The 19,915-nt window shown below is 42.0% G+C and overlaps 1 protein-coding gene across 4 annotated transcripts in view; it reads right to left on the bottom strand.

The window, feature by feature from the left end:
• GALNT2 (polypeptide N-acetylgalactosaminyltransferase 2) overlaps positions 1 to 19,915 on the bottom strand; it is a 144,534-nt gene that overhangs the window by 44,077 nt on the left and 80,542 nt on the right. For 2 of the 4 annotated variants that reach the window (XM_086877830.1, XM_023923641.2), the window contains exons 14-16: positions 19,193 to 19,319; positions 15,419 to 15,538; positions 11,307 to 14,205 (exon numbers count right to left, since the gene is read on the bottom strand). In XM_086877830.1, the coding sequence (XP_086733956.1) occupies positions 14,050 to 14,205; positions 15,419 to 15,538; positions 19,193 to 19,319 (403 nt within the window). In that variant the 3' untranslated portion in view covers positions 11,307 to 14,049. Of the gene's footprint in view, positions 1 to 11,306; positions 14,206 to 15,418; positions 15,539 to 19,192; positions 19,320 to 19,915 lie in introns of those variants that run through there. The other 2 variants (XR_015283390.1, XM_086877831.1) reach the window with 1 other exon arrangement.

Raw genomic sequence — 19,915 nt, 5'->3', positions numbered from 1 at the left:
TCGGTCTTTGCCAACAACCACAGTAAAGATTTCCCCCCTGCCTTGGGCTGTGTGGCTGCAGAGGCTCCCCTGGGACCGGGCTGCCCGGCATCTCCAGGTGTGGGAGTGTGGCTCAACACTGACCTCTGGCCAGGGTCTGTCAGGCTGCCATGCCTGATTTGCTCAGGCTGTTTCTTTTCCACATGAAGGAATTGAGTTTGCACCTAAGCTGTGATAAGAAAAAGCCAGAATTCCAGGGAAAACAAAACATTAACAGAAGCAACCAGCAGCAAGCCCCTTAACTTATTTGATATCTTTATGGACTATTTTCTGGAGGTTGCTTAGTATCACAAAAGTGAGGGGGGGGGGCCCAAGAGATTCTGGCTATTCAACACAGCCAAGATCTTAGAAATCTTTTCAATATGTAAGTAGCTGTGCATATATGTAGTATATGTGCAGCTGTGGCATAAACCAAATGAGAATTTCTCCTTGCTCCCTGCCATGGCTGGAGAGTCGTCCCCAGCAGCACAACACTTCGTTCCCTGGATGTGCCATGACCAGAGCTAACGCTGTGTCTGATCAGGCCACACCATCAGAGGTACAATAAGCAATGCAAATCATCTCTAGCACGCTGATTGAATAAAAGAAGGAATTTAATTTATGAAGTTATGAAACCCAGGATCTGATTGACACAGACACACGCGTTACCTTGGCGCTGTCATTTACAACACTGCCGTACATTCAGATCAGGCCAGGGCCTGCAGTAACTCAGTTTCCTGTGGAATTATTCTCAGGAGAATTTGCAATTAATTCCAACAACATGGTCTTTGTTAATTAAGCCAAACTTAACATTCCCTTTTGCAGTGTTTTCTAACATCCTATTGCACTTGTCCCTCTGTCCCCAGAGAGGAACAGAGAGAATAAAAATGCCACCTCACAGACACTGCAGAGAAGAACACCCCCAGCTGTCACCATGTCAAAGCACAGACTCTCCTAAAGCACCCTCACCTGAGATATGAAAAAGCACTTCACAGGCAGTAACGAATGGCATCTCATCAGACCCCTGCAAAGCCATCTCCTCTCTCCTCAGAGCCAGTCTGTGCTGCAGTTCCCTTAGATTGCAGCACAGTCACAGTTTTGTCCTTGGGAATGAGAGGTTAAGAAGTCAATACCCAAAAGGTGATGGGAATTGAGAAGATGGAAACCTCTCTTGCTTCTCTGATATTCCCACTTCCCCAGGTGAGGACTTGGACAGGATTCTTCAGGAACACATGTGCCAGGGATACTGGTGTGGAATTCATGTATTTCACCAGGGTTTTTTTTCCGATTACATTTCCTGTCACGGGTTCTGCCTGGGAATCTACAGTCCATCCTTCATCAAAGAAGCAAGAGCAGCAGCAAGGGAGGTTCTCAGATTCATGGGGAACTGGCAATCCACAAACTTGGATGAGAATCAGCTCCCCTGAGCAGACGCACTCACCTCCTGCAGCGCAGCCATGGCCCTGCACTGGCCTGGAGGCAGCTGCTACCAACTGCAGTGTGAACATGCCGAGGTGCAACAAGCCAAAATATGCTCCTTTTTCTACTTCTGTGGCTCAGGGTTGGAGTGCAACCTTAAAAGAGATGTTAGATACTCTCCTGCCAGATTCAGACTCCCCAAGGGCAACAAGGCGGGATTCAAGATGGCAATGTTGTCTCAGACCCTTCGGGGAAACAGCAAAGCAAACCTCTTCTATCTCTCCTTGACACACACAAGATTTAGAAACAGTCAGCTGCAATGATGCCAAATAATAATCCCCAAAAAATGGAAAAGTTTGAGGGAAAGTGGGGAGGGGAGAGACATTTATTTGCTGTAGGATTAGCATCTGCAAGGCAGCCACACCAAAATAAATTGCAAATCACTCTCAGGAACTGGAAGTGTTTGTTGCCTACTAGTCTATCAGTATCCCAGCCTTCTCAGATTGAAATTGTTTGGGATAAAGACAAACACATGAATTAATGGGCATAGTTATATCTTGGACATATGGACTGGAAAAGTCGGTCTCCAAGCATAGGCAACTGTATTTGCACCCAGCCACAGAGGAAAGATCCCATCCAACACTTGCAAAGAAAAATGTAATTCTGTGCCTGCTGGTGTTCCTCTGGAGTGTGTGTGCTGTTCTTCTCCTTGACACCCCAATTCAGCTTTTTTCAGTCCTCTCCATCACTGTGTCAAACAACTCACCACCACCTAAACCCCACAGTGCTGCTTGTGGTACTGGATGGAAGAGAGACATCTCAACAAGTAGCTTGCATAACATCAGCAGAGCATTTCTGTGTTTGGATAATCACCTTTTTTTTTCATTCCTGTCCTGTAATTAATACTGAATAGGTAGAGTGTTCTCTGTTCAGTAAAGCAATTTCAAAAGTGCCACTGCAGAGTTCCACAGTTTGTCTTTTCAGACACCAAGTAATGTCAAGTATTTACTAAATTGGTCACGGATGATCACCCACAGTTTGCAGCCGGGCTGAGCAAGAAGAGCTATTGAATACTGCAAGTCAGGTTTAATAAACTTACTAAAATAGAAGAAATACTTGCACATTTAATGAAGAAAGCGTGTTACTGCAGCCAGGAGCTTGAGGTGTGTGACGCTGGAGTATCTGAAAGGTACTTCAGTAGGACTCAGACCAGCTGTTAAACATCTGTGGCCCTTTCTTGGCCAGAGCAACAAACTGGCCATAGCTTAAATCAATCATCCATACACAGCAGTGTTCTCTTGCCTGAGATGACAGCAGCCAATTCCAAGGTATGGTGCACTACAGTGATTTTAGAAGCTGCCTTTTTTGAACAAAAGAAGCCCCCCTGACCTGGGGCAAGTACACACAAACACACACCAGGCACAGACATTCAAGTGGACTCAGTAGCTGCCAGCAACAGCTTTCTGTTGTTCATGTGATAAGCAAAACAAATCCAGGAACTTTTTCCCACGGGCCAGCATATATAATATGTTTCTTGTGATTTTTCCAGTAGCATCACCACCACATTTCAAGACAGAGTGGTGGTTCAGCAGGCCAGTGGTAAATCACAGATCACGAACAGCTCGCAGGCACTGAGAGGGACTCCTCCGGGATTGCTTCCCCAAAGAGCAGCCTGCAGGGGTGATGATCAGGCTCCCTCTGAGCAAGGGAGAGCAGATCCAAACACAACCGGGCTGCAAGGGAGCTCCCAGCCACAGGGAGCTGGAAATGCTGTCCTGCAGCTCTGTGGGTGGGACCCAGCCTCATGCCTGAGCATCAGGTTTAACCACCAGGCATGCCAGACCCTACTCTTCTCCCCATGTGCTCACCCTACCTGTTGTCTCACTGGTTTTATGGCCCCTGGCCCCAAGCAGATCTGCTTCTGTGCTGCAAATAACCAGATGGCTTTTATGCTACCTGGAAGGAGAAAACTGCAACAGAAAGAGAATGAGAAAGGATTTCTTCTGTCTATTTTCGAACAACTAGGAGATGTTTATGACATGGTGATGTTCCTGGCTGCACGAAAGTGGTGCCCTTTCCCAGCTCTCTGACAGAGCCTCTCTAGCAATGACAGCCTCACAGTAACCTGCAGGATTTCTTTTTGCCTCAGGTAGCTTTACCCAGTTTTTCATGTGGATAATGCAAATCAGTGGTGGATGAGATTTGATGTGGCTGCTGTTCTCTGGGGCTCTACGCAAAGGCTGAAGCACCCAGGAATGTATGGGCAGCTCCACCTTCCTAGGGCAGACTTCTGTAAAAATGGGTGGTTGCAAAGCTCCCTTCCCTCACTGAAAGCAAACCATAACACCTTATCTGAAGTCATGGGAAGTTATACTTGGGGTTCAAAAAGTTGCCCTTCTCTCCTGTCAGCACCTCAGGCCTCACACCTCAGGTGTGACGGAGGCAGCCAGCGGGACACAAACTGCTCCCTAGGCAGGTGACCTAAATCCCGCTTTGCCCAACGATGCTGCAGGGCACTGATGGGGTTTCTGTGCTGCCTCCCCTCCCCTCCCCATCAGCCAGGTGCTCCAGGGTGTCCCTCCCCTCACTCTGGAGCAGTGCAACTGCTGCACAGTCCCTAGGGCTGATGAGAAGTCTCCCCTAGAGAGGGACAGCCTTCAGAGGGAGGCTCTGGTAACAGGGCCAGTGTCACACACTGCAGATCTGTGTTCCCATGGCTGCACATTCACAATGGATGGCTGAAGAGCCCAACTCTGCCCTTCCAACAGGAGCATCTCTGGCCAAACAGTGCCTGAGTGTCCTGAAGAAGTGGCAAGAAGAGCAGAGCTGTCAGACTCTGAGCTGCTCAAAGCAGTGGGAAGAAGATGGAACCAGGAGTGTTTTAGGAAAGGGGGATAAAGGGTAACTCTTGGGGAATATTTAGGCATTTTCACACAGGCCTTAAGTTTCACAGGAGGCTCCTTGGATGGACCCAAGCCTCCCAAGCCAAGCTGTGTCTGAAGAACATCACTGTAGCACTGCAGCAGTGGTTGGGAAAAGGCGCAGGAGTTGCATTTGGCATGGCTGCCAAAAGTTAATTAAAACAACAAAAACAAACTGGAGAGAGGGCTGTGCATATGACAGGGTTCATCAGTCGAATCAGGTAGAGCTTGTGCTTATTACATGCGTCAGACCAAACTCCCCACAGCGATTCCTTTCCACCTTTCCACCTCCTCGGGGCTAATTTAAGAGCTGTTCTTCACAGCCCATAATAATAGCGAGAAGGGAAACCAAATTCTGTTCTGCCAAAAGGAGGAAACTGGAACAAGGGAACCGGCAGAAAACTTGTCTTGCTGCCATCTCTAGCTTTCCTAAGGAAATTCATGCTCCAGGGCAGCCAGTCAAAGAGAGCAGAGCTGCCAACAGGATGCACGACTCTGATCCTACCCACAAGGGAAGCCAAGTCCATCTGCTGGGAAAGGGAAAGACATTTCCCACAGATAAAACAGCAGTGGGGTGGGATGTATAGGTGGGCAGAAATAACCATCCTGCACAGACAAGCATTTTCTCCAGGAATACATTGGGCTCAGACCGCCTCTTTTGTATGTACAGCTCCCCCTCCAAAATCTTTCCTTTGAGGAGCAGGTAACCTCCCCCCCCCCCCAGCAGAGAGCACCAGCACAATAACAGAGCTCTTCACACAACAACATGAACAGTAACGCTGTTTGTGACTGCTCCTGCTCCAGCCTGCACAGGCACAGGGAGCCAGGCTGATGTGATGCCTCCTCCAACATAAGTGCTCAGGCAAAGCCAAAATTGAAGCAAGGAGCTAAAGGGTCACCTTCCACTCACATAGATTTGGGTTCCCCCTTTGTGTCCCCCATGGAATGACTTTTTATTTAGCCAAATCTATATAAGTGAATGCTTTTCCTTTGTTGTTTTTTTTTTTTAATCTTCCTGGAAAGTCATCCGATGGTCATTGCCACAAGGGCATTGCTCACTCCTGCCAAGCTCAGCTCTGCTCCACACAGGCTGGGCACATCTTCAGCTTCATTACCAGGAAGTGTTTATCCATACAAAGTGGATCACTGGAGAACTATACTACTGGCAAGAGACAAAACAGCAGGGCTGGTTCCAACCAATCCCACAGTGTCCAGGGTGTCTCACCTTGAACCAGGACCCCCTTTCTGCCAGGTGAGGATATCCAGAAGCTCATACAAGCCTTTCCTCAGGCACTGCTAGCAAAGGTCAAAATTCAAATGCAGCACAAAGATCTTTGCATCCAGGCTAACTGTGAATCCCATGGCATGCTTTCAGAACTCTATGTAAACTTGTTTTCTTCAGAAGCTCCCAAAGACTGTCCTTAGGCACTTATGCAATGAAAAGACACCAGAATGTCAAAGATGCCATCTTCTATCTAAGAGACTACTGAAAATGCAGATTCTATGGGCTTATGTCTGTGGCACTTCAGCATAGGAATAAAATTCTTAAAATTTGGACACCAAAGGCACTAAACTGCTATTCACAACAAAATACAAAATTTATTTACTAATCCTTTCCAGACTCATTTCTTCCCCTTATTTCCTCAATGTGAAATTCTAAAATTTAAAAACTGTCTGCAGCCATTTTCCATTATGATACAAAAATCAGCTGGAAACAGCTTCACATTTTACATGAGAGGTCAAGGACACCATTGTGTAAGTAGCAAGAAAAGTAATTTGAAATGAGAGCTGGAGATGGGATTCTCCACCCAGCACATTAAATATCAGCTGCTTGGTCACTTCTTCTGGGTGTGCTCACCAGGCACCATCCCTTGGCACCTTCCTGGTGCTGCACTGTCTTTTTTTGCCTGCTGTGCTCCAAAAGTGCTCAGTGCATTCGTGTGTTTGTCAGGCACAAAATGTGAGCCAGTGTGGACAAAAGGATTTAATAACCCAGTAGCCAATTGCCTAAGGAAAGACCAAAGGAATGGAAATAAAACCAAACAGCATGACCTCCACCTGCCCTTCAAACTCCCATTAAGCTCTGGCTTACAGACTTCCTGGTGCATGTTTATACATTTGCATGTTTTACAGCCCTGGTTTCCACTGGAAGGGCTGTCACATCCATGGAGTAATTTTCAACAACATGAATTTTCAACTCTTGTCCTAAACCTGGTACCTGGAAACATCTTTATTTTTTTATTTTTTTTTGTCTTCTCAGTACTTGTAAAGAACAGCCATGAGTTAACTCCCTATCCATACACTCCTTACTGTTCATGATCTAACCTTCCTTTCTACAGGCACCCTGCCTTTCTAGCTCAAATAGGACAATTCCTGCTCCTTGGTGATAAAAGACTTCAGATTTAGCAGGGAAAGAACTGGCCTCTGGCATCCACTCTGTGCCACTTGGCTTCTAATTGAGCTATATCTTTCTCCATTATTCCTTTTTCCCTTCTTAACATTTACCAGTATGATGTGCAAATACTTTGATCCACTCCAGCACCTAATCCTGCTCTGTAAAATGAGAACCACAGAGATTCCCAGGTGGAATTTTTGGAATGTCCCCTGAGTGAACTGACAGGCCCTCAAGAGCATCAGTTCCAAACAGCTGCCTGCAGGCACTCCTCGTGGACATCTAGCAGTGTTCTTTTTGCTGACTTCGTCCAGAAAAATAAACAAGTATAGGCCCAACATTGATTTGTCTTGCCATGCTGGACTTGATTGAAGGAAGATGTAACATCTCTCAGGATCATTCAGAGCACTGCCTGGCTGTCTTTCTTACAAAGCCCCAAGAACAACGTGAGTGAGAAGCATCAGTGGGAATCTCACACAAGTAACAACCATTGGGGTAACATCCCATTTCTCTAGAGTTGAGAAGAGGACTTTTGCCCTTCATCATCCCTCTGTCTGCCTTGAGGACAGCTCAGGGAAGAGCTGTAGCAATGTGTGACTTGAAAAATCTGCTTCTCACCTAGTTTAAGGGCTCAGTCTGTAAGGGCAAAAGTAAAGAAATGACAGAATCATATTCCAGAAGCTCTGATTCTATGAAAAAATATTTTAAGGAGTTAGACATAATCAGCAGAGAAGTGGCTGGCAGTTGAAGCTAGACATTCAGCCTGGAAGCAATTATTCATTAAAACAAACTTATATTGGTAGAGCTGACAAAAGGAGAACTAGATCAGCTGAAGATTTCCTGATTCTCAAATTCATCTGTTACTCAAGATGTTTAAACTTCCTGAATTCTATTTTTAAAAACTAACTCTCCTAAAAACTTCTGAAAATTTAGCTGGTGTTTTACATTTGAGCTCTTGCCAGAGGTCACATCCAAACAGAAGCTGAGTACTTGGCGCAGACACCACTGTTGAAGATGTTACAGCTGATGCTGTAGAGCACAGGATAGCCTGTTCTCCTTTTTCCTTAAACTGTGAATTCAAAGGCAGTAGCCTTTGAAATACATTCTGAGCACAGCTCTGCATCTCTACACCCTCTCACTTTGCACCTCATTCTGCTTCACTTTTTTTTATCTTTTCTACCTGGACACCAAGAAGAGATTTTGGTTGTCATTTTCTTTTAAAGCTCCTCCCATGACAGAAGCCCTGATCCTCACCAGTGACCTAAAGATGCCTCCCTCTCTCAAAAAACTCACTCAACAGGAAAAGCAAGAACAACGTCTTCGTACAATTCTGAAACCAGCTGGCAGAGAGCCCAACACCAGTATGGTGTGCTCCATGCCACACAAAGCACAAACTGCACACAGGGTGGAGCACTTTCCTTCTCCAGACTGTCTAGGCCAAAGTGCTATATCCCTTCCTGGTAGGAAACTCCCTGTCACACATTGCCTTTATGTTGAAACCAAGATGCAAAACTTTAAATCTTTTTGTCTCTCTCACTCCTGTTCCTCCTCTTTTTGATACTACAGGTGCTGCTGGCTTTAGATACAGCAATAAGGCTGTTTTGGCATAAGGTATTACTATTACTATTATTATTATTACAATAGGCATCTCAACTGGAAGGCAAACCAGAGTATCCCTCACTCAGTCCCTCTTATAAAAACATAAGGCTTGATTTTACAGTCTAAGCTTGGTCTTAAGCCAAGCTCAAAGGGCTTTCAGGTACCAAAACTGACAACACCTTCTATGTTTGGGTTAAGTGACAACACTTTCTGTGTTTGGGTTGTTGGCTACTTTTTTGTTTGTTTGTTTGTTTTTGCCACCTCCCTTATACTGTCTTATGGAATGGGCAGAAACACTATCCCAAGGGAGGAGAGGCAGGATCAGCATTCCTTTCCCTGTCAGCAGCAACAAACAGGCTGGATCAGCTGAGCACAGAGCTGCCACCAGGAATGCACCCCTGTTCACTTCAAAAACAACCTGCTGGACAGGGAGAGAGACAGCACAAAAGTTGAGAAAAGTATTTTAAAGAAGTGGTGCTGATCACACTACCAGAGCACAACACACCCCTAGTAGTAATTTTCTAACTTTGTTTTCACCAGACTACCAAAGGTGACCTTTAATTAATACAGGTTTGACAGAAAGCTATTTGCTGCCTCCAGATCCTTTTTAATTAAAAAACACCTCGAAAAATCCTTGGATTAAAAACATCTGCTGTGTAGAAATAGGAACTTGAAATCAAACAGATCCCTCTTCCTGCATACAGAGCAGCAACCTGCTGCTGTGCTGCAAGAAATCAAGTGAAATCAAAAGGGTATTTTGCACCCATTCAGACCTCTTGGAGGGCTGTAGAGAGAATATCTGTGGACTGACTTTATTCCCAATTTTTAAGCTTGATTACTAGCAGATCTTAAAATAGCTACTGGATGCTAAGCCGTAAATAAAATGTGCAGACTAACAAAAGCTGCAACCCTGACATTTGTGCTCATTCTGTAATCATGGCTTATTATCCCAGAGTTTTTTTCAGTGGCTTAATTCACTTGAAATGATTCTGTAGAGGAATAAGCCTCTTGCTAGAGTGTTCTGTAAGAAGTTATTGCTATGAAATTATTCACTGTGTTTCAGGCTTGAAGGAGGACACAGGTGATGCCACTCATGGCCATGTAAATTCATGCAGCATCTACATTTAAAATAAACCTAAGTAAGGAAAAGGAGATGTTGGTATTTGTGTACAGAAATTAAACATCTTAAAACAACTAAGGTTATGGCAGTAACGTCTCAGAATGGATCTATAGGATCCACTTCAAACAAGACCATAGTCTTTAGCGCAAGCAGGTTGCAGCCTTTTTAACTCTCAAAAAAATTCAGCTTCCTTTCCAAATACAGACAGGCATCTTTTTGAAAATTCAGGATTTTAAATGCTTTTGTTAGTCCACAAAGAGTAAAGCTTAAACATTCCCTTATAAAAGCAGCATAAAGACCTCTGCTTTTATGCACAGCAACAAACAAGCAGAGTAAACCCATGCATAAAAAACTGCAAAAAAGCATGACCTGAATTTCCAGAAAATGAATGGGAAACTTTTTTTTCAGATCTATCTATTCAGGTAACATGGCAACAAGGGAGTTCTGGTCAGCACTAATGTAAAGTTTGCTGGAAGGTTCATACAGTCCTGCTACTTACACTAAGAGGTGAACTGAGAACAGTACACACAGGAAACATGGAAGACTCTAGGCAGAGACATAACAGACTCCTACATTTAACACTGGATTAGATTAAAAGCTTCTATTGCCAGATAGTTGTAGTAAATATCTCTAGGTATCACCTTCCACAGCTCCCAGGTGTTAAAGGGCATTTAAGATAGAGAATCCTCATTTGAATTCTCAGCTATGATCTGCAGATGGAAAACTGTTCCTTTTGTTTACTGCAGCTTGTCAAGGCCTTTTTATTTTTGCCAGTCATTAATATTAAAGACCTACTTCCTTGATTTAATTTAGATTTTGAAAGTCACTGACTTCTGCTACACAGAGAAAGTTTGTACTCATGACTTTTCCTTTCCCACAGGCTGCTGGGCAAAACTCTTCCTGTCAGTACAATTAAAAGAGTAGAAATGTTTCATTCTTTCCCATAGATGCTTCTGCAGGTTCTGCTGGCTGATCCTGCCCTTGGGGCTGACTGCAAAGCTGAATTTCTCAGTCCAGGAGCAAAGAACCTAGCCCTGCATGCCATGGAATGGGATAGAACAATGTGCCCCAAAAGCTGACCTGTGGCATCTCTGAGGCTGCACAGAAGGTCGCAGATGACATTTTTGGAGCACTGTCCCCTCTCCAGCCCACTCAGCTTGCAGCTCAGCTCTGCCAGGGGATGCCCTGTTGGCATCCCCATTTCCTCTTATGGCAGCAGGAATATTTTCCTTCCACGCCCTCCAGAGCGGAATTTTCTCCCTCCCCACCTGCCCTGGTGCAGGTTCATTTGCAATCTCTCTAAACTAGACCAGTGGAGTGTTTGCCACCTAAAAATCCTTTATTAAAAAAAATAAATATTTTTTTTGTTTAAATATTTATAATCAATCATCTCCTGCAGCACAGACACCTGAATGCCCACCCTGCACAAGAGAGAGCACATGGAGCCATGAGCAGCCCGAGGGGCTGGAAGCTGCATCTGCACCAGGCCCTGGCACGGGGATTGCTGGGAGCAAAGAGGGGCACAGCAGGAAGCTCCAGAAGCTCGGGCCCAGAGGGGCAGGACAGGGAGTGCCTTGACAATATATTTTTAGGTGACTACACAATCAGCATGAGCCCTCTCCTCAGTGTAAAATAAGACAATTTCCTCAAAATTACAGTATTAAGCACAAGCAAAATCTCTTCTCATAAATACAAATATACACCCACATATACACACTTATAGAACAGGAACTTGATGAAGCAACCAAGTGAAATGAAGTGTTCGAAAACTACTTCAATCACCAAGCTCCAGGCAGACTTTTACTGCCTCTACTCAGATCTATTAACCAGCACACACTTATCTATAAAGCGTTCTTCTTTATTTAAGTTAAACAAATTTTCAAGGATGGTTTCCATCTATAAAATGAACAAGTACAAGCTCTGTACAGCAGACTTTTCAAACCAACTGAAAAAAACAGTTTCCAAACTATGTTTTGAAAATCTGCAAAATAAACAGTATCACCATTTTTGTTCTGAAGACAGTAAGAAAAGTTCTCAGGAGACTCCATCACAATTTGCTTCAAGGGCTCTTAATTTATCTTTCAAATGGGTGAATTTCTTCTGCATTAAAAACCCCTAAAATCACAGTAAGTAACTTTGGCACACCGTCATGTAAACATAACAAAAGGATACCACTTCTTGTCTGTTCTCTCAAAGCACATGGCTCCTATATTAAAACCCCTATGCCCAACATCCATGGGGAATTACTGAAAAAATATTCCTACTTTATGAATGCTGTAGTCATTAAAGACTTAGGTGATGGAATATGGACTTTTTCTTTTAAATTTCTTTTCACAAGCAATTCTGATTCAGAGATAAGAGGCAGGTCAATATTCAGAGTTGCAGCTGCTGACTTCAGGTAGTACCACCCTCAATGAGATCAAAGCTGTGAATGGAAGTACCTCCACAGCTGAAGCTGAGTGGTTGGGTTTTTTAACTTCCTTTTAAATTCTGTTTTTCAAAGCCTCAAACAACTGGTTTGCTGCTGAGCTCATACTGCAGCATTTGTTTTCCAAAACATGAAGGCATCTATTGCTATGTTTATGAAACACGTTCTTCAAGTTCTCAGCTAGGTTGAAAAGCTACAGGGAGAGACTAAAAGCTGAAAATACTTTATCCACTGTCTGGCCTTTAAAACAGGCAAGTTTTGGAGAAAGTGGATTGTGGATCAGCAGAGAAAAAGTATTAATTATTCATAAAAAATGCCAGATGATGATGGATGGGTAAAACTGGATTTAAGGGCCCCATCCCAAAGGTAAGCAGGTACCTGCAGGTCATAACTTCAGCCACACCAGGTATCTATGGGCACACTGACTGGCACAGTGAAGCCACCTTGCCCATGAGAGTACCATCTCTATACCTGATGCATAGGTACAGCCAAGGGAAAATGAAAAATCAGGAACTACTCTAATTCCAGGACAAAGAAAGAAGGGGACAGTACCAGCAGCATACTACAGTACAGCAGATGTTTTTCATCTCCTTATGATCAACCCTTATATTTTTCCAAGATCCATCCTTCCAAAACCGCTTCCTGGCACTCCATGTCTGCACTAATTTTTGTCAATGCTGTCTCACTTATTAATACTTATTTACTTTCCTTCTCATTTTAAAAGCTCATTGAAGCATTTGCTTTTAATAAAAAAGTATATAGTCTATGCAAACATAAGAAAGGACAGGTCAAAGTTGGGGTTACCTTTGACAGTATTGTTTTATAAAAATGACATCAGCTGGACTGAAGCTGCAAAATGCACAGGTTCTGTGGTTAAAAACATATAGGCTATGCAGGTACCCAGGCTGATTCCCAGAGTCAAGCCTGAATGCATTCAAAAGCTACATTTAAAGAAACAAAAAGGAAGAAAATTCCCCAGTAGTAGGTCTATAAATTAAGCATGTGCAATTCAGAGATATTACATAGCTGCTCATCCTTGCAAATTAAAATTCAGATCATGTGCTGTTGTCAGTGGCGTTACAATTTTAACTTATTTCTACAACTCAGAAGGGGAGTTTGAGAAAATTTTTTCCTCATTAGGGCCCAGAATAAAATTCTGCTGAACCAACACGGCTGCACAAAAGCTCTGTGCAGTTTATGTAATTTTGTAACAAAGGAAGAAATATTTTAAAGACAAAGTACTACAGAAATGATCAACACAAATATCAAGTACAGGTTTAACGTTATCCAGAGCACAGGTGCTGAATTCCCGAGCTGGAATAAACAATCCAAGCAATCATCTGGGCAGATGCGTTGACTTCCTCTGCTATTTTCTTTCTCCTCCTGAGTTTCATGATCTCCAGTGAGGGTGAAGTGTTAAGAAGTAGATCCAGTTTGCAAAGCAAAAGCATCCAGTGTTAGCACGGACATCATACCCAGCAGCACAAAATCCGCACCCTCAGAGTTTCTCTCTCCTAGCACTCCAATCCAATTTCTGGTTATACATATGTCAATCACTTGGTTGAAAATTATAGGATGATGAAAACTGATACAAATCGTTGGGAGCTGACAATATATATACTTTCATATATTTATATTTTGAGTCCATCATAGAAAAGTTCATATTCAAATTACCAAGTACACACAGGAGAAAAAAAAAAAAAAAACTTCAAAATGACACTTCTGGTTCTGGAAATGACAAACCATGACTTCTATTCCAATGGAGTTTTCAAATTAGCTTCTCCTAGTAATTTTTCCCACCCTCCCTCCCACACTGTTCCCCACAGATGTTTCTTCAGATCCTTTTGTTTATAATACGTCAGTTGTTCCTAGAGTTAATTATCTGCTGTGCAAGTAGTAGCTGAAGACAGAAAGGAACAGTTGAAGTCTGCAGCACAATTCCTTCTTCCTGTGAAGTAATGCTCAGTGACATCTTTGCAGTGCTCCGAGTCCCCTGGATCCCTGGTGTCTGCTTCAGCACTCTACTTTCAGATAAAGGTGGAATACTGAGGTATATAAGTTCCGTGGAAAGTTTTAAGAAATACATCAGTAATTCAATCAAAACTTTGCCCAATGTTTTTCAGTTGAAACAGCATTTTGCTTGCAAGTCCTTCTACTGCTGCAGATTAAGTGTGAATTTCCACTGCTGTGACAAAGAAGGATTGCAGATCTCGACGGTGAGACCACCATTTTTGGCATTTCGGCTATCTAGACAGAGGTTGCTGCCAACGTGCCTCAGCTTAGAATTGCTTTCAATTTGTTCCCATTTCTGGAAGAGAAAATACAGTTATTGACCTGGAAAAGCAGGAAAAGGAAGAATTCTACATCCTGTGCTTTGAAGTCTTCCTAAGCTTCCCTGGCTTGCAAATGGAAAGCTCTACAAACTACAATAACAGGAGCAATTTAGATGATTCTTGAGTACAAGTAAGTTCTGGCAAGCCTTGCCAAAACAGCTCTTTCTGCTAACACTCCGCAAGACACAGAATACACCGACACATTTCCCTCTAGTTCAGAACTTCTCAAATACACTGCCTCACCCTGTTACCTGTGTGACACCTTTGGTCTGAAGAAAAAAAGGAGAATCAAAATCCATCCATGTACCACTACAATACTGAGCACAGAGAAGCAAGAAGCACATTCACTATAGACAACTTCATGAAAATCCAGAAATTTGTCAGACACATTTCAATTCTACACAAGACAAGCAATCTGTGCTGTCAAAACTTCTTTGTCCAAGATGATGCCAAGGACAGAATAAATCCCAAATAAAGGATTTTTTTAAAAAAGGGAGTGGTTTCTCTTGTATGTCTATCATATTATGCCTGTAAACATTATCAAGAAAATCTCTCTTCCTTAGTTTTCTTCTCTGAAGAGTGGCAAGAATATTCCTTCCTCCGTCAATAAACAGTGTTTAAGTTACCTGTCTGCAAAAACAGAGATATAGAAGCAAGGAAGCTGGCAGATGATCAGAACTGATGACTGAGCAGAAAGAGATGAGTTGTTTTATGACTAGATCAAAATGCTGGTATGACTCTGCAAATGTGATTTTCTTCAGGCATGGGAAAGAGATGAAGTTACAATGCTGCATTGATAAAAATGAATGTAAGGAGTCTAGTGATGCTATAAACAGGCCCCAATTGAAAAGAAAGCAAGCCAAACCACATTCTTCTGAGACACAGAATACATAATACTCAAACTTCACTGAGTGAGACCTTTCAAAAAGACATTATGGAATATATAAACTCTTTCAGAAGACACACGTGGCTGTTAAACACTGTTACACATGAGTGGGTGAAACCTTTACATAAGGCTCCTGTTGGGATAAAGCTTATTCTGCCTTTATGACACCATGAATCCTAGCTTCACACACACAAACAACAGTAAAAGTAGAGCCTATAGAGGCTCTATATGATCACCAGTGCAGTTTATTCACCGTCTTTGTTTTCCCCACTGTTTGCAGAGTGCAATCATGACATACTAACCTGTCTGCTGTCGTTTTCCCTACAGCCCTGAAGTTTTATTAGTGAACCAGGAGCTCTGTCCACAACAGTAAGGCACAAATCCATGTGTTTCACTGACTTGTCCTTTGTTAAGGCCCATTCCTACAAAAAAGGAAGAAACAAAAAATGTACAAAATTGTGTATGTTAACACATGCTACCTCTGCATATACAGCACAGGTTAAAATCCTGAAAATAGCTGTGTACAAGCATTAGAACAGTTCATTGCCTCGCACAGGGCAGGAGATGGAAAGTCCTTTCCAGACACAGTAATTCCAATTGCTTTGGTGTTCCCACATCAGCTCAGGGCTGAGCTTGCTGTTTGCTCCCTCTGCTGGCTTTACACAGCTGCTGCAGGCAGTCACACGGCCTCGCGGAAGATGCTCCTCCAAATGCTTATTTAGTTAGATGTTCATTTTTACATGTATGTGTCTGTGTGGTGTGTGTGTGTTGTGTGTGTGTATTACACCTTTCCACTGTCTTCTACGTGGAAAATTTCTACATTTGTAAATATATATATACACACACACACGAAAACCTTAAATCTTGGTCTGCAGCACCACTGGCCACTCTGCCCACACACTGAACAAAGCACATGGACCACAGGGAGGAAACAGCAGTTCTTAATACAATAAAGGCCACCAGAAAGCAATACACAAAAGGGATAGAGAGAATGTTCCCTCCCATCCAAGGCATGATGTGCAACAGAATCTCCAATAAATGTATTTAAGTACGCAACTATTAAACAGAGAGCAAAGAAAAGCTGTTCTGTATGTACTGACGCCCAGCTTGTTTGATCTCAGCATCTTGTCACACAGAGCCTGATCTTGCATTGATGTTCAGACTCTCTCCATATGCCTCTCTCCTTTCAAGTTTGGTCTCCAGGGTCCACATTTGTCTCCATTTGTCTAACTATCCTTTGAGGAAAGAAGCCACTTGATTAAAGCCAGGCTAATTATCCAAATCATGCTTATAAACTACTTAAAATGACATGATTAGCTTCTCTCGAACAACTAAAGAGGATTTAGAGTTGTATAATACAAAACCTTAGACATACAGGGCCAAGCCTGTATGTTAAATAACATTCAAATGTCATTTTGCACATGATCAGTGTTTTAGAAATAAAATAAATTATAATTACTTTGCAACTCAGCAGAATTAACAATTACTAAATCTCTCTGGGAAGAAATACTCAGAGCACTGTCAGAACTTGCAACCCAAGAGATTACAAATAATCACAATCATACAAGTCCCAAGCCACTAGATGGGTACTGTATCCTACAAGCACTAGAATGATGACAACTGTGGAAAACAAAGCAAAGCCAGGATAAATCCATGTACCCCTTTGTCTTCCAAACTCTTCAGCTGATAACTTCTCCTTTTACTCTCAGTATGTTAAACTCAGATGACTGTGAAATTACTTGCCTTCTCAGTTCTGTCCAGTTTATAAGATGTCAACAAGAACCATTAATATATAATAAAATATTAATTGCCACATTTTTAGCCTAACAACTGAAGGAATGAATCAAGTTATTTTCAGAGCTTATCAGGAATTACAAATGGCCCTGAACTCTTCCCTGATAAGATTTATGTTGAAAAATGTCAGTTTGAAATACTACCAGGGATGTAGTAAAACTTGTGTCTGAGAACCCTGCAGTCAGAACTAGAGCCTTGAAATTATTGCCTTTATACATCTTCACTATTCCATCAAAAGCCTGTACAAGCCCCAGCCACAACAGAAACAATGCAAGAAGTTAACACATTTAACAGCTAAAGTACAGATGCTTCATAAAAGCTCCAAGCTCTGTTGCTGGAAACATCTACATGATAGCTCTTCATGTTATGAAACACAGTGTATAGATGCTTTCTTCCACTGATCAGTAACTGTGACCATAAAGGAGATAAAATGGAACAAGTTCCACTACACCAGAGGAGAAGAAAAATTGCAAGCAGTGCATATGCTCAAGGCATAGGCTGGAAATTGGATAGCTTTATGCAAAAATTGGAATATCTGAGAAAATCAAACCAAAAATAAAAAGTTAGTAGATTTAACTAATCTGAAACTTTTCCCTCGCACCTAAGTGCATTTGCTTTTACCTTTTGCTCCTTATCACAACCCTGCATATTTTCATATTGTCAGGCACACCAGAAGCTGTTCAGCCCTCCAGAGGTGCACAACTACCACTGAGTTCTACCAACTTGGTGGAGGGGAGAGCAGGGGAAAAAGGGGGGTAGAAATCTCATTTTTACTTAGGTTTTGCATTTTAAGATGTGTTAAACTTACGACAGAGTACACTCCTCAAGTTACACAAGAAGATTGCCACAGCCTATAACATTTGAGTGCCCTTAACTCCCCAAAGAACCTCTTGATAAGAGTAAGGTGCAAAACACAAAGTACAGATCTAAAGATTGTGGTTTGGTCCCTATCCCTCTCCCCCCATTTCATTATTTTTTTCAGCCTAATACTAGTTCTTCTTGGACATAACACCTGGTTTTGACCCATTCTGCTTCAACCTGTCCTCTCAGCAGTATTTGTTCAGAGGAAGTGCATACTGGTTTGTCAAGGTCAGTGCCACAGAAGAAACAACATAGAAAGAAGAGGGTCAGATTCAGGGGAGGGGAGTTTGAAAGAGGAAGATAACTTTTTGTATCTACAAAGAATACACAACATCAGCAGAAAATTCTAAGGTTTCTGCTCCGAGGCACTTGTGACACATCTACCCTTTCTCCAAAAAAATCCACTGTGGTTTCTGAAAAGATGACAGTACTTTCATAAAGATATCCACAGATAATTTATCTTTAATGATAGGGGAAAGGAGGCATTTCTCCCATGTCTATTTGAATGAATTGTCATCAATTGTCTTCCAGGAAATCACTTCATTTTAGGCTTCATCTTATTTTAGGTTTTTCTCCTAATTAGAGCAAGCTTCTGACAGTTATTCAAGAGTAGTTTCTAATTGGTCAGCCTTCTCTTTTAACAGCTGTACTTGACACACTAATATTACATTTGATTTAAAGTCAGGTTTAATCTGACAAGGAATTAGTGACAAAGCAGCACACAAAGCAGTGAGAACCTCTGTGTGTATTTCATGAATGATAACTAAGTCACAACCGCATAAATAGATTCTTTAAAATAATTAATGCTCTCATTTACAGATCTGACACATTTGCAATTAGTTTAGGAGTAGGATTAAAAAGGATTTGTTAAAATATTCCCCTTGCTGTGAGTGAACATTTAGGCACCTCTGTTTTCCAGAGGTGCCAAATGGGGATTTATGACAGAATTTTTTATATACCACTATTGCAAACTGTAAATGACTAATAGTGCAGCACAGCAAAGAATTCTTTTGCTTTGCTGACCTTAGGCCTTATGGTTACATTAATCAATATTTTCAGAAGTAAAAATCACCCCCAAAAAGTTAACCACCAGTTTATTGAAAAAAAAGCTTTCTATGCAAGTACAAACCCCATGGGAAGGAAGCTATAGCCTCTAGTGCAAAAGCAAATATTAATAGTGACAAAGGAAGGGGATAATGTGATGCTCACTAATGAATCTCTGGGCTCAGATTCTAATCCTGAAAATGCAAAATTATATTTGAGGGAGAAGCTTTTTAGCCAATCTGTTACAACAACTGATGTGCTGGTTGGGATTCATCTTTCACCAGTACACAGTAACTGCTCGAGTTAAAATGTTTAGCTTCACTTACTTTGTTTTGTTTAAGACTTACTGTAGAAAACAAAATTAATGGCATACAGACCTGGTTTCCCCCGGCATTATGACATTCATAAACTCCAACAACACCATCTGCAAAATGGCCCAAAGTGTCAAGGCAATTGGTACCCTGCTGCAAAGCTCCAAAGGCTATATCTTGATGATCAGGTACCCTAAAACAAAACCAGAAATATCTGCTTGATTCAGTTCGGTTTGTTTGGGAGGTTTTTTTTAGGTTTTCTTTTTAAACTCCTTATTTGTAAAAATACTTATTTTTAACATGAGAGGTTAAGGATGAGTGATACCTATCATCTGGAAATCTCAATAATCTTTTCAGGGGAGGCTTATCATCAGGATTATTATCTAATCATTAATTCATCAAGCATGAGTAAACTTGCAAGCTTACCACACACAGTACCAGAGGAGGATGAACATAAAAACTCAGCACAAAAATCAAATTAAAGATGACTTATCATTTAAAGTGACTCAAAGCTTAATGTTATTAGTTAGCTCATCAAGTCCTTTTGTCTTTCCAGGCAACATAGCTTGTGGCAGAAATAGGACACTCTACGTTTCTCAGACTGTTTTTACTGAAATGTTAAAAAAGGGGTTAGGAATTTGAAAAAAGAAAGAAGTTTTTCTGATATCTATTTTCTAATGGTTGCACAAAGTACACTCCTAGCATAGAAATACCTAGGCTAGTTCATTCAGCAAAGTACAGTTGTGGGTGGAGCCCATGAGTTCATGCTGAGCAGTGATACAAAGGCAT

This window comes from Cyanistes caeruleus, chromosome 2, assembly GCF_971803275.1.
Source record: "Cyanistes caeruleus chromosome 2, bCyaCae1.hap1.1, whole genome shotgun sequence".
Lineage (NCBI taxonomy): Eukaryota > Metazoa > Chordata > Aves > Passeriformes > Paridae > Cyanistes > Cyanistes caeruleus.
The sequence above is the reverse complement of the archived record's forward strand: the minus strand, read 5'-3'. Positions and strand labels throughout refer to the sequence as shown.